General features: G+C 38.0%; 2 protein-coding genes across 5 annotated transcripts; one reads left to right on the top strand and one right to left on the bottom strand.

The window, feature by feature from the left end:
* Positions 1-138: 138 nt before the first annotated feature.
* Positions 139-3455, top strand: LOC121738996 (translin-associated protein X). Its single transcript, XM_042131300.1, has 4 exons — positions 139-287; positions 400-622; positions 2402-2826; positions 3232-3455. Exons 1-4 carry the CDS (start codon positions 275-277, stop codon positions 3414-3416), a joined length of 846 nt encoding a protein of 281 aa, XP_041987234.1. The 5' UTR covers positions 139-274; the 3' UTR covers positions 3417-3455.
* Positions 3435-13755, bottom strand: LOC121738995 (aprataxin and PNK-like factor). Of its 4 annotated transcripts, XM_042131296.1 has the most exons (10): positions 13579-13755; positions 13176-13247; positions 12645-12900; positions 12173-12466; positions 12015-12109; positions 11729-11805; positions 11363-11526; positions 6995-7144; positions 5582-5719; positions 3435-4002 (listed from the first exon to the last, which is right to left on the bottom strand). In XM_042131296.1, exons 1-10 carry the CDS (start codon positions 13672-13674, stop codon positions 3956-3958), a joined length of 1389 nt encoding a protein of 462 aa, XP_041987230.1. In that variant the 5' UTR covers positions 13675-13755; the 3' UTR covers positions 3435-3955. The 4 variants fall into 4 exon arrangements, with proteins under 4 accessions (XP_041987230.1, XP_041987231.1, XP_041987233.1 ...); XM_042131297.1 differs by lacking the exon at positions 6995-7144 and having other exon boundaries at positions 12015-12466; XM_042131299.1 differs by lacking the exons at positions 13176-13247; positions 13579-13755 and having other exon boundaries at positions 12015-12466; positions 12641-12885.
* Positions 13756-13972: the final 217 nt, after the last annotated feature.

Raw genomic sequence — 13972 nt, 5'->3', positions numbered from 1 at the left:
TTTTATTATAATTATACGGCGGAATCCAAAAAATCACTTCATCTCTATATTTCCCCTCAAAATGTTACTTTTCGCATGATAATAAGTAACTTTCGAACATAAAGCTCTGGCAACACTGCTAATTTGACAAATTCGTTTCAAAAAGTGTTGTTTGCTGCTGATAGTTTTGCTGTTATTTTTCAGTTTTCGCATTTAACTTAAAAATAATTTAAAGCACATCTGTCAGAAAGTTTAATAATTGTTAATTGACCTGAAAAACGCTTATTTATTAAATATGTCGGGACGAGGTAAGTTGTTTTAGATTGTAGGACTAGGTTATTATTGTAGGTATCGTATCTACTTTGTAGTCATGTCTGTTTTGTTTACAAAACTTTTGTGCTTATCAACAATTTTTCTCAGGGAGATATCGTGGTAAGCGGCATGACAACCATCACACGCTGTCAGCAGTAGCAAAAGAGACTGTGAGCTCTCTTTCAAGCGATAGTCCCGTGCTGGCTATGTTTAAATCGATCTCCAACAAACTGAACGGTCGTCAGGATAGGCATGAGAGACTGGTCAAACTCTCGAGAGACATAACAATTGAGAGCAAGAGGATCATATTCCTTTTACATTCAGCTATCACGTGAGTTAAATAAACATTGCCATTTAGTTGAGTTAGCCAGCCAACTAGGCTGCTAGACCTTTTAAGGCTGCGTTTCCACTGAAGCGGAGCGGAGCTTAGTGGAGCCGAATTGACCAATCACCATGCTCGAAATTTTCCCTGTCATTCCGCTGGAAATTTCCTGTCATTCGAGTGGAAACGCAGCCTAAGAGTTGCACCCATGGGCGTATATATAGCTTAGCTTAGACGACGATTTATTTCTGTGATTTTTAGCTGTCCAGCTAGAACATTTTGATGGTTCTGGAGTCTACATTTGTATTTGCTAGCATAGGCAGTAATCTCCTCTTTTACTGTTGGCTTGTTGAGAGTATCATGTAGCTCTGATGTTCTGAGAAACCATGCTGCATTTGATGCCTGTCTGAGTATGTTGTTTTGTACTCTTTGTATGGTGGATTGGTTGCTAGCACTGGCAGAGCCCCAGAGCTGTATGCCATATGTCCAGATTGGCTTTATCACTGTTTTGTACACAAGAATCTTATTTTCCATAGACAGTTTGGAGTTTCGGCCTATCAGCCAATTCAGGCCCCTGATTTTGAAGTTAATTTCGTCCCTTTTGGCTTTTACGTGGTTTTCCAAGTTAGTCTTCTATCTAGGTGCATTCCCAGATACTTCACAGTGTCTTTGTGTGGCAGTGGTGTGCCGTTTAGAGAGACAGGTGGTCAGTCTTCTTTACGGAGGGTGGCGGTGGTGACATTGGATGCTTCAGGTAAGTCAGATGTAAAGATAAGGTAGAGGAAGGAAGGAATATTGTCGATTGGAAAAGTAAGATGGATAGTAATGGAAAAGTAAGATGGATAGTCCGGACCCCCAAGACCCCTCTTCCCCCCCCCTTATTTACGCCCATGGACTTGCACCACATGCTACTATCACTTCATGTATGTAGGTAGCTAAAGTAAAGAAGTAGGCATAATGCTGTATAGTCAGTATTTCTTTTCTTAATTTTCCCATATTGGGGCTGTAGGTATTACCAGGGGGGTGTCACTCCGCCATTCCGCCGCCGAGCTACAAGTACATACGAGACTCCCCGACGTCGGGGCGATTCAATGGTTGCCGCGAACTGACTCGTGGCGCACGCGCGCGCCTCTTACGCAGTGTCATATTTTAATTGGCAAAATTTATCAAAAATAAATACCGCATTGCGGCCGATTGTTGGGACAATGAAAAAAATAGCAAATTTATATATATCTACTGTCATGGTACCTAAATCTATGACAATATTATAGTATATACATACTTACACATAAATGTTGTATAAGTAATTATAATAAATATACTTATTTAAAATAGGTGGTAGATGATACTTAGCTGCATATACATTATAAGTACATAATAATATAATCCATACCTAATTACCTACTTACATCAAAAGAAAATCACGTGTCGTGTCTGTGTAAACTGATTTATATGTTCGGTGTTCATTTACCTAATAGTTTCCGTATTACCAATATACCTTGCGTGGTATTTATACTTATTTGATTTTGACAACCCTATTTTCGGAATATCTGACAAGGTGTGGAATTGGTGTGGAATAAAGTCGACCTTCGCGCGGCGCCAGAGAGCTCAATTTCGGCTGCTTGTGTGCGGTCCGTTTGTTATTATTACTTATGTAGGCACATAAAACGGCGGCATTTGTGAACATCAAAGCAGTGAGGCTTCTGTACTTGTACTACTATCTATTCTGTGGTATTACAGAATTTCAAATCAGAGAGGCAAAACCTAAATTTGGATTATATTTTTCAGTGAGGAGGCAGCCCAAAAAGCAGTCAAAGAAGCTAATGAAAGATTACAAAAACTAATAAATGGTCCAATCAAAAACATTGCTTTGGAACTTGAGAATAGCCCAGCGTACTTACATAGCCGTGCTGTGACTGCAGGATTTCAAGAGTTTATTGAAGCCAGAACTTTCTGTTCACTCATGGAAAATAAAGAAATTATACCATGGGCTGATGTTCAGAAGGAACTTACGTATACAGTGAAGTCCACAGAAGATGAAGGGATAGAAAGAAGTGTTGTTACAATGTTAACACCCAACGATTACATGTTGGGAATAGCTGATCTCACTGGAGAGTTGATGAGGAAGGCCATCAATAGTATATCCAGCGGTGACAGCAAAGAATGCTTCTATGCATGTCAGGTCGTTAGGGAACTGTATACAGGATATCTAGGTAAAATTGTCTGTATTAATTTTTGTAGACTTAATACAGACCACACGGTGACCACTTCTAAGCATGACCACAGTATAAATGCTAAATAGGCACAATGATAATAATAAGAATTAGATGAACAGTATAGTGCGTCAAGAAAGTGAAGAAATTAAAAAGTGGCAACATCGTAGTGTCATCCCTTTTTTCTTAGATTGATTTGAAATGGATGACACTATGATGTTGCCACTTTTTAATTTCCTCACTTTCTTGACGCACTATATATATTTTGTCTGTAATTTGCAAAAAGAATTTCTATGGTGGTCAAGCTGTGAAAGTGTGCAGATTTCAGCAAATTCATCATACCAACATATTATTATAAGTTTTTTTTATTTATAATTTCTTTAAGTTTAGTTTTATGGTTTTCAGGTTTGTTTGGTGCAGGCAAAGACTTAGGTCGAAAGATGTCTGTGACCCGAGCCAACGTATTTAAGGTTGAGACTGCAGTGTACGCGCTACAGGTGCGAGGCGGTGAAGCACCACCCACACTGCTTGTGGCCAACAAGCAGGATTGGGAGCACCGAGAGCATTCCGACGATGAGGGATACTTTTGAGTTTAATAATACATAAAAAATGTTTTACAAAAGCTTTTATTTTTACTCACTAAAATGAATATTACACTGCTGGACCGCACTAGGCGTAACTGCAGCGTTCCATTGGCCATTGCAGTGTAGGGACCATGTATGTGTGAATGTGCGAGTGTCAGCAGTTTTGTGTCTGGGAGGCGATGTATGCTAGAGACGACGGGCAGTCACTGCGTGAGGCCTTGTCTGAATGAACGGGTGTTAGTTTGGGATAAATAAAGGCCAAGTTTAATATCACCTATTGGTTTTACTAGTGCAACCCGGGGACTTATTAGTGAGGGACCAAGAGACACGTACAGCAGTATATTGTATTATGTGGTATGGCTTAGCTCATACAATTAATAAACAAGTAATAAAAATTGTAGCCATATCAACACTACAGTGTATTTACGCCCAGTGTAAATCATTTCTCGTAGAAATAGAAAAATATTAAAGCAAATTGACTGAGAAACAAGACTTTAAACATGAAGATAAAAAATGTTTATAACATAAACCAAGTAATTTTGAGATTACTTTTCTGGTTCCCACTCGTCAGATCCGTCAGTATCAAATGGATCTGTAAATAAATATTCCACAATATAAATCTGTTCTGAAAATATGTAGTAATAACGAGATGACTATGTTGCGCTAAAATTGTTTTCGTGATCCACGTTTTTCAGATACAAAGAATCAATATTGAACATGCGCTTTTATAATTCTGGGCGTCACGTTATCGTGGAAGCCGACTTCCATGATAAAACGTTGGATACGTTAAATACCTACCCTTTTATTTTACGCACCGCGGACGTTTTGTGCGGTTCAGAAGAGTGTATACGTCGTGATGTACTCTAACGTGCACATTAAAAAGTTATCGCCGATGGAAATTTAAAAGCGTCTTCATTATATTTGCATACATTTTACTTCCCTATGTTATCGTTTTACCGCGGACGTCCACGATATTACCGCCACGTCCAAAATTATAAAAGCACACATTGAGTAAAACATTACAATGTGTCTTCCTTTACGTTCCTTTCACATTGTAGTCGCTAATAATGAGATCTATATAATATTATACTCGGGGGTGGCGCGGTAAAGCTATTGCGTAGCATTTTTATCAACTTAAGCAATTATAATTCGCATACGTCTAGTCGCACGCTAGGGTTGCTGAGGATTCCTCTTCCGCTTCCTCATAATGAGGAAGTTCCGCAATATTTTGGGTTCCTCAACCGTTACCGCATTCCTCATAAATAAAAATAAAAATTCCTCTACCGCTATCGCTTCCTCAAAATTTAAGAGGAATTTATGAGGAATTACACTGCGCATGCGCGTCGCGTATCCAATCACGCTCTGGCGCGGCGGCGCGGCGCCGGAGCGGTGCCGCACCGCACCCGTGTGGTTTCTCCCTGAGGGCCCATAGAAGTGCAAAGATGAGTTTTACAGCGGCGCCGCTGCGGCGTGTGTCTAAACAGCCTAAGGGCCGCGATACATGAGAATGGCAGCGGCGACGCGAGCACTTTCAGTATCATAAGAAACTTTATCTTCATTTTTGTAATACATAGTACAGCGGCCACGGGCGGCCGTAGACTTCTCAAGCGGTACTTTGTATTACAATAATGAAGATAAAGTTTAAAATCATATATATGACACTGAAAGCGCTCGCCTCGCCGCTGTCATTCCGATGTAGCGCGGCCCTTATTGCTAGACTGATTTTGATGATTCTTTATTGTGTGTGTTTTGAGAATGGTTTAGAATTTAGATTCATAGTTTGGTTCACTGGAAAATGCCCTTTTAATTAATTTTTGTGTAATGTATGTACCTAGTACGTTATGTACAAAGTTGACTTTTGGGTTGGGTCCGCTAGTATTTATAATTTTCTATCTTCCTCTTCCTCATCCGCTTCCTCTTCCGCTTCCTCATCCGCATCCTCTTCCTCATCCGCATCCTCTTCCTCATCCGCATCCTCAAAATTTGCGCGTGACAATTCCTCTTCCTCCTCCTCTTCCTCATAATCACTTCCTCAACAACCCTATCGCACGCACACAAACACCATGTCAAAGTCTACCGAACTGAAAGGACGTTAGTCAATGCATATGCAATAGCCTAATAAATAATATGCATCTTCCCCATTCCAAGTTTCACTCTAAAGCAGTTCTTACCAAATTCATCGGACTCGTCATCAAACTCGTAATTCTCGAAACGTCGCAGGTGCTTCCTCCTCAGTCGGACGATCACACCCGGCGGGGGACTGTAGCTGCTGCCTCTCCATTCCCTCTTACCCGCTTCTGCTTCGTTATCTTAAAATAAAATTTAATTAAAAGGGGTCTTCACACACAGACACACACACAAAATGTATAGTTTTTGAACCCCATATGTTTAACTTTTTAGGGTTCCGTATCCAAAGGGTAAAAACGGTACCCTATTACTAAGACTTCGTTGTCTGTCCGTCTGTGTGTCTCCAGGTTATATCTTAAAAACCGCAATAGCTAGACTTCTGAAATTATCACATATTTTGTATATATATATCTGTTCCCGCTATAACAAGTACTAATAAAATCGGCCAAGTGCGAGTCGGACTCGCACACGAAGGACCTTACAACACAACAGTACGGAATCGTACTGTTGTGTTGTAAGGCCTTTGTGAAAATATCAAGTGCCTACCTGTTGCCATTATTGATATCGAGCAAAAAAGGCCAAAAAAATCACGTTTGTTGTATGGGAGCCGCCTTTAAATATTAATTTTATTTTGTTTTTATTATTTGTTGTTATATAAGCAGCAACAGATATACACAATCTGTTAAAATTTCAGATCTCTAGCTATAGCGGTTCTTGAGAAACAGCCTTGAGAGAGACAGATGGACAGACAGACATCGAAGTCTCATGAATAGTGACCCGTTTTCACCCTTAGGGTACGGAACCCTAAAAAATAATATCTAATGGGGGACTTCCATACAACAAACGTGATTTTTTGGCTTTTTTTGTACGTTATCAATAACGGCAACAGGTAGGCACTTGGCATTTTCACAAAGGCCTTTATTATAATATAATTATGTACTTTAATATTTATTAATAATATTAAAATAAAACAAAAATTTAGCCCTATTTCTGCTCTATAACGGTACGGAACCCTTAGTGCGCGAGACGCGAGTCCGACTCGCACTTGGCCGATTTGTTAATACCATTGTCGTTGCGTCAAAATTCTCGTGGAAACTGTAACTTTTTCCGTGATAAAAAGTATCCTATGTCCTTTCTCTGAACCCAAAGTATCTCCATACCTTTCAGATAGATCGGTTACGCTGTGTGGGCGTGAAGAGCAGTGACGGATTAGCCCTTAATCAAATTAAGCAATTGCCTAGGGCATCACGTCTGAGGTGGCACCAAGAGTAACGGTTCAAAGACCGATTCTAGTTGAGATACGGATAGGGGGGCCCACAGGCATGGATTGCTTAGGGCATCAAGTAGTCTTAATCCGTCATTGGTGAAGAGGTAACAGACAGATACACTTTCGTGTTTATAATATTATAGTATATTTACAGTGTGGGAATATTGGATAAAATGTACTGAATACTCACTACATTCTTCCTCTGATGTCTCAGTGTCCTCTGACGAATAAGGGGTGCCACTGCACGAGCTTGGGTTCCGTCGACGTCGTTTAGGCTGTATCCTCACCAGCACACCGGGTGGCGGACTATAGCTACTGCCGCGACGTTTTCTTATTTTACCTGGCGTTATTTCATACAAGTCGTAAAAAACAGGAATAAAGTAATAAATAATAATAAAAATAGCTTGGACTTATAAAAAGAGCTTGTATAGGCTCTACTGAAATTCAATGTATGGGGTGTTTGTTATTTAAAGAAGTATTATTATCAATTATATTATTAAGTCTTAAAATCTGGATTTGTTTTATGTTATTAAAGGTATGCAAAACGAAAGATTTAACAAATATTTATATAAAAATATTTATTAACTGCTCATTAAATCTATGACACGATTTTTATATAACGTAGATAACAAACAACTTTTAAAACTCATAATCATAATCAACACTGTCTCCCTCAGAATCGACGACCTCAAAGTGATCATCGTAAAAGTTGACTTGGGCAGCGGCATTGATGTAAAATATGTTGCCGTGTTTCTCAACAACTTGCATACCTGAAAATAAAAAAAAATAAAAAATTCTAGCTTTGTTTCACGACTTCATTATCACTTCTTTTTTCAAGAGGAGATATTTGAATAATCCTTTCTTATTACATATCTGTATCACAAAGGTAATAAGACATGCACCACACTTGAATTTTCTAGCACCAAGGGCAAGGGTTTGGCTTGACCTTTAGTGTATTAGTCAATTAGCCTTGCCTTTAATAATATTGTAGAAGATAGTCACAACACCGTTGCGACGAGGTTCGCTAGTCGCGCAGAAAAACAAAAAAATATACGGTTATTGCGCGATTAACGCACAGGAACCATATAATTTTTCGTTTAAATATCCTATGAGCATTCCCAAACACCAAGTAGTTCTATACGAAATTGTGTCAAAGGCCTTTAAGGCTTCAGTCTCGAAACCAGCGGGAAGCGGCGCGGCGTGTGACAATGTAAAGATTTATATGGACAAGCCCCAAAAACTGGAACGGTGCACGGCCTATCCATATAAATCTTTACATTGTCACGCGCCGGGCCGCTCCCGCCCCGCTGCCCGCTGGTTTCTAGACTGAAGCCTTAGTATCTAAACACACTATACCGAAAATACGCGACCGAAGTTCGGCATGATTATGTCAGCAATGCGCTACGCGTACAATATAATGCGACGTAATTTCGGCATGGTGTATCATCTGTGATTTAAAATACACTGCAGGCGTAATCTTGCTGAACTTCGGCCGCGTATTTTCGGCATAGTGTGCTTAGAAAAGGTAGCCCACGTGATATTAAACCATATTGAAATTCATGCCCACCAGCAAAATAATGTAGACTACACGTAAAGTCGTTGTGAAAGACGTGAAATTTTTTTCACTTTTAAATCGTTAATTTTGAAGAATGTTATTTTTAACCCTAAAAAATTTTTGTTGCGTCCCGTGACACTAAGACCAAGACATGTTTGTGGCCTGAAAAAAAGGTTGGGGACCACGGGTTAAGACATTAAGCGAGAAATAACAGTCGGCTAACTTACGCATTTATAATAATTACTAGCTGTTGCCCGCGACTTCGTCCGCGTGGACTTCAGTATATAGCGCGCGGTGTTAATAAAATTGGTGTCATAAGCTTTTTAAAACCCTGGTACACCTTAAATCAAAATACCCAAAACAGCCGTGTAGTGTGCACATAATATGATTTTTTTTAAATTAAACTTTTTTATACCTTTTAAAGCTTATTTAGCGTTACACAACTTAGCTGCATAATGCATTACACAACTTTAAGCTTTGCCCAATAGCCAATACCCATAGGCCATAAACTATTTAGTATTTATTATTGGTAGACTGATATTTCTGGTCTCTATGTTGGTACGTGAGTTATTTAATAACATGTATAACAATCGAAAGAATCTAAATATTATCTCAACATGGTACCACCTCTTATAGAAATACATATGAGCAAGCGATAGTGCGATCTAGGCGACTATTGGCGCCATCTGTTCCAGTTTTTGGAACTAACTTAATTTGAACAAATTTACGCATAAACACCCCCTTACAACCCCTTTTTCCAGTAAGAAGTAGCCTATGTCCTTTCTCAGCCTTTAGACTATCTGTGTACAAAATTTCATTACAATCGGTTCAGTAGTTTTGGCGCTGTTGTTTTTGAATTTGATATCTAATCTAAGTTACCAACTTAGATTAGATATCAAATTCTGGTGAGTTCTTAGTTAATAACGTGTATAACAATCGAAAGAATCGAAAATCCTAGCTTAACCGATTCGTTGCTACCTTCATTTTCACGAATTCTTACCACAGGCCAAGCAGTTTGTTCGTTGACGCGCCATAAGCGTCATCGGCCCTGCTAAACGATGACGCCCCACGTGCGGCATTGGCCACTGGTTGTGTTTTATGCACATTTTATTGTTAATAGGCGTAAATCAGAGAGAGAAAAGATAAATTTTGTTGTTTTAGTTGTAATTCAAAGCTACTACGGCGTATAAAAGTAGTAATTCATACTGTTAACAAAATGTATAAGTAGTCGTCAACCTTTGGTACACATTTTGCCCAGATGTCGGTATCAATAATTTCAATAAGAGATTCAGTGAGGCCGATGACGCGCCAGTCGCGGCATATACCTAAGGATTGTTGAAAAACACGTTAAAACTAATATATTATACTGTAATTATAATAAGGGAATTATAATTACAGTATGAGTAATAAATTATTTTTTTATGTTAATTTTTGAAATTCAAAAGAACGAAGAAAAGACTAGGGAGTCTTTTCTTCGTTCTTTTTAATTTCAAAAAGCCGAACATTATGAGGGCTCGCGTCGTCACACCTGTGACTGACTGATGATAACACATATCTATAATATCTATATAATTATATAAAAATGGATTACCTAACGCTACAACTCGGAAACGCTATAACTCCATAACGGCTGGACCGATTCTTCTAATTTTAGTCTTAAAATAATCCTTAAAGTCCAGGGAAGGTTTTTAAGTAACACGAAGTTCACCGGGACAGCTAGTACATATAAATGAAAATTACTATGTTATAGCACAAATCAATAGGCATGATAGTTTTTCCGTAAAGTGTACCATAAAAATATGTAAAGGTTTTGGGATATACTAGGGCTCGCTTCGCTCGCCCTGACTAGCAACTTCATCTGTTTTCGTTGAATAATAAATATAACAATAACGTAATAAATATAAATATAACAATTTAAATTTTGTATTGAAATTGAAAAGCTCATTGAAACAAATGAAACACATTTGTTTCAGATAATCAGCAGGAATATAATGGCTTTTCTGAATGTAGCCAGTCAATATTGCAAAACTTTACATTAAAAATGACATTTAAAAGTTCTCGTACTTGTCATGACACAAAAAATAACTCAACAGACAGTAGCATCGAGGAAATTACCGACACTAATGAAGATGAAAGTATTAATAAGAAAAAAAGTTATACAGTGTGTTAGTGTAAACACCGTTATCCATGAAACCATCAAATGAGCCCGTCAAAATGAACCATTTTTCTATGAGAACAATGCTGAGAACTCAAAAAAAAGCCGTCTTCATGAGTTCATATCCATACGGATGCCCAGATCGGCAATTTGTATGGGTATGAAGACGGATTTTTTTGAGTTCCCAGCATTGTTCTCATAGAAAAAGTTGTTCATTTTGACGGGCTCATTTGATGGTTTCAAGTATAGCGGTGTTTACACTAACATCTTGTAATAAAAACGCCAATCGTAAAAAAAATGGGATTTTGTGAGTGAACCAATGATTGACGATCTCTGACTAGTAGCCTTTAATTCTAAAATAAACGGCCACGCATAAAATTGAGTTCAACATGTACATTTAGACTAAGAAATTGTAATTACAGTATAATAAATTAGTTTTAACGTGTTTTTTAACAATCCTTGTATGCCGCGACTGGCGCGTCATCGGCCTCACTGAATCTTTTTAAATGACGCGCTGGGCGCGGCAGTGGCCACGAATCGGTTAACATGGTACCACCTCTTATAGAAATACGCATGAGCAAGCAATAGCGCGATCTAGGGGACTCTTGGCGCCATCTATTTGGAGTTTTTAAAACTAACTTAATTTGACCAAATTTACGCATTTTCACCCCCTTACAACCCCCTCTTCCAGTTAAAAAGTAGCCTATGTCCTTTTTTAGGCTTTAGACTATCTGTGTACAAAATTTCATTACAATCGGTTCAGTAGTTTTGGCGTGAAAGCGAGACAGACAGACAGACAGAGATACTTTCGCATTTATAATATTAGTATAGATTATTGTCGTGTATACCTGGTGGCGGCGGCGGGCGGTGTCCCGGCGGGTGTGTGTGGTCGCGGTAGTGTCGCGGGTCGCGGCGACCGCACGCGGCGCCGAACGGACATGGCGCCTGCACCCCTGCACCCCAGTCAGCATCGTTTGGATGACTGAACTGCGTGAAGTGGGCTGGATTCCGTCTGAAATTTTTAAAATATTGTTCACAAGATGACGCCCTGAAGTTCCTGGGTCATGGATGTGTATTAAATAAGTGTATAATATAATAAAAATCTTAAATATATGTATAGTATAAAAGTATTAAATATATTTCCGTTGTCTGGTACCTGTAACACAAGTCCTTCAGGTACTTAGCATAATAATAATATTATGTTGATGTACTACCTGTAACAGTTGGCTCCATACATACATCTCTCCCTTGGTGTTCTTGCATTGTTATTCACTGCACCATCATTATTGGCCTGAAAAAATAGATTAAATGAGTAGTAATTTTGTGGTTGGTATATCAATTGAAGGAATAATATAGCTTAATCTTTTACTAAAAATCACATCTTGTTTAGCAAAACAGTGTTATGGCAAGGATACAATAAGAACTGAGGCTAGTTTACTTTTTTGCAATATAGTATTAGTGTTATAAAAAGTTCTTAATTAGGAAAAAAAAAATACAAACTTGATTGCCACTAGGTCCCACTGCATCGTTAGATTCTTGTTTAACATTGGCAGCCTCTGTATCATTATTTTCTGAGCTTGTATCTTGTGTAGGTTTATTTTTTACCTCTGTAGGTTCAGTTTTTACCTCTGTAGGTTTAGTTTTTACCTCTACTGGTTCAGTTTTCACCTCTACTGGTTCAGTCTTCACAATTGTAGCATCAATTTGCCCCTCAGTGGTTGCTGCTTGCAATCCTGTGGGTGCGGTTTGCACCACTGTGGGTCCAATTTCCAAATCGTCTTTAACCTCTACAGAATCTGTTTTGAATTTTTTATTGTTCTCTATAATACTGTCACTCTGTTCAATACTGTGGGTTCTTTTGACTGTTACTTTAGTTGTTTCAGAATCATTATTGCTTAAATTACTTTGCACTGAAGAGTTATTAGTGTTTAAGACAGTGTCACTTGCATTTGCTGGAAAATTTATAAAATTCTGTATTTAACAGATTAATCGCTGTTGATTAATATTTATCTAATATGTTAGAAAATGTTAAATGGTTTCACAAACAAGGATGATACTTTGTATTTGAAAATAATTTACACCATTTCTAAGCAAAGTCATTTTAGATCTGATGCAGTGAAAATAACTTACGTATAATAGAAGGTGATTCTGCATTGTCATTTCTTGTCTCATCAGGATTAAGAGTTTGTTCAATATACTCCTCTGTGTTTGCATCCTCTTTAACTGTTGCTTGAGATCCATTGATGCATTTTACGACTTCATACCAGAATGCATCCGGTAACAGTCCGAATCTGTCCCCGTTTGAGAGATTTATCACTGAATCTTTTTTTAGTATCTCTTTCTCTTCCGAACCTTTCTTTGTGTAGAAACATGGATTTTGGTGAAGCTGTAATGTGCACATTTTAACCCATCGATCATGGAATAACGAGACACAATAGCTTATCTATTGTTATCGTGGCCGAATGCAGCTGCTTAGGGCTTCATGAATTAATTTTATCTCTAAAATAACTGTAGGATTTTAATAGGTAGCCGGACAAACTTACTCTAAGCTAGATAAATAAAAAAACAGGAATTTTTGAATATAACTAGATGTCCCAGTGATGTTTTGCAAAGAAGTTGCAAGCGCCGAGTTGTTGGTGTATTATTTTAATAATTACTTACTGCTTTTATTTCAATATGGTCTTCTAAAACACGCAATTCTCCATGGTTCCTTGATATCCTCTTATCATCACACTGAAATCACAATTGATTCTACATGTAAGTATAGAAGTGTTAGGTTAGATTTATAAACTCCTCCCAAGACTCTTGCCAATGTCAATGAAACTTTCATGGTAAGTTTTCACTGAGTTCCACTATAAAATTAAAATCTTAGCAGAAGCCAGAAAGATTACAATCAGACTATGTACTTGGTTAGTGTGACTCATTGGTACTGATAAAATATAATTAGTGAGTAACGAATATTATCCGGCCTTTAGGTTAATGAACATTCGCTAATAATGTAATAATAAATTATAAGTAGAAACTAGGAAAATGGTAAAAATTAATGTTATTCTTACATACTTACCCCAAGTAGCTTTCCTCTGCCGAATAAATGTTCGCCTGAGGAAAGCGTAATTTTAGCAGGATCCTCGCAATCAATTTGAATAAGCTTTATTACCATTTTGTATCGTAAATAATCTGAAATTACCTCTTAATTTCTTATAAATCATCAAAAACCCTGTTGGAAATTGAAACTTTTGTTTTGATTATTTTTTTTTATTTATTAAGACGCTGACAACTGCCAATGACCTTGAGGATTCGCATTTCTTAAGCCACGCCCCCTAATTGTCCGATAAGACAGCGCCAGCGTTGCTAGCGGCTAAACTGGGAACTTCTAAAAGATAGGTTTGATTAATATTGAGCTGTCGCATAGAGATTTCAATAGATGGCGCGTAATAAATAAATACTATGTACTATAC

Source organism: Aricia agestis, chromosome Z (assembly GCF_905147365.1).
Source record: "Aricia agestis chromosome Z, ilAriAges1.1, whole genome shotgun sequence".
Lineage (NCBI taxonomy): Eukaryota > Metazoa > Arthropoda > Insecta > Lepidoptera > Lycaenidae > Aricia > Aricia agestis.
This window is presented reverse-complemented; position numbering and strand designations above follow the sequence as displayed.

What these genes read in the sequence shown, in the direction of transcription:
- LOC121738995 (XM_042131296.1), bottom strand. Translation starts at nt 13,674, where the DNA reads ATGGTAATAAAGCTTATTCAAATTGATTGCGAGGATCCTGCTAAAATT. An exon ending in ACCATATTGAAATAAAAGCA is followed by an intron (nt 12,901 to 13,175) that starts GTAAGTAATTAT and finishes TGCACATTACAG; the next exon opens with CTTCACCAAAATCCATGTTT. An exon ending in TGACGAGTCCGATGAATTTG is followed by an intron (nt 4,003 to 5,581) that starts GTAAGAACTGCT and finishes ATTTATTTACAG; the next exon opens with ATCCATTTGATACTGACGGA.
- LOC121738996 (XM_042131300.1), top strand. An exon ending in CTTTTACATTCAGCTATCAC is followed by an intron (nt 623 to 2,401) that starts GTGAGTTAAATA and finishes TATATTTTTCAG; the next exon opens with TGAGGAGGCAGCCCAAAAAG. An exon ending in ACTGTATACAGGATATCTAG is followed by an intron (nt 2,827 to 3,231) that starts GTAAAATTGTCT and finishes TATGGTTTTCAG; the next exon opens with GTTTGTTTGGTGCAGGCAAA.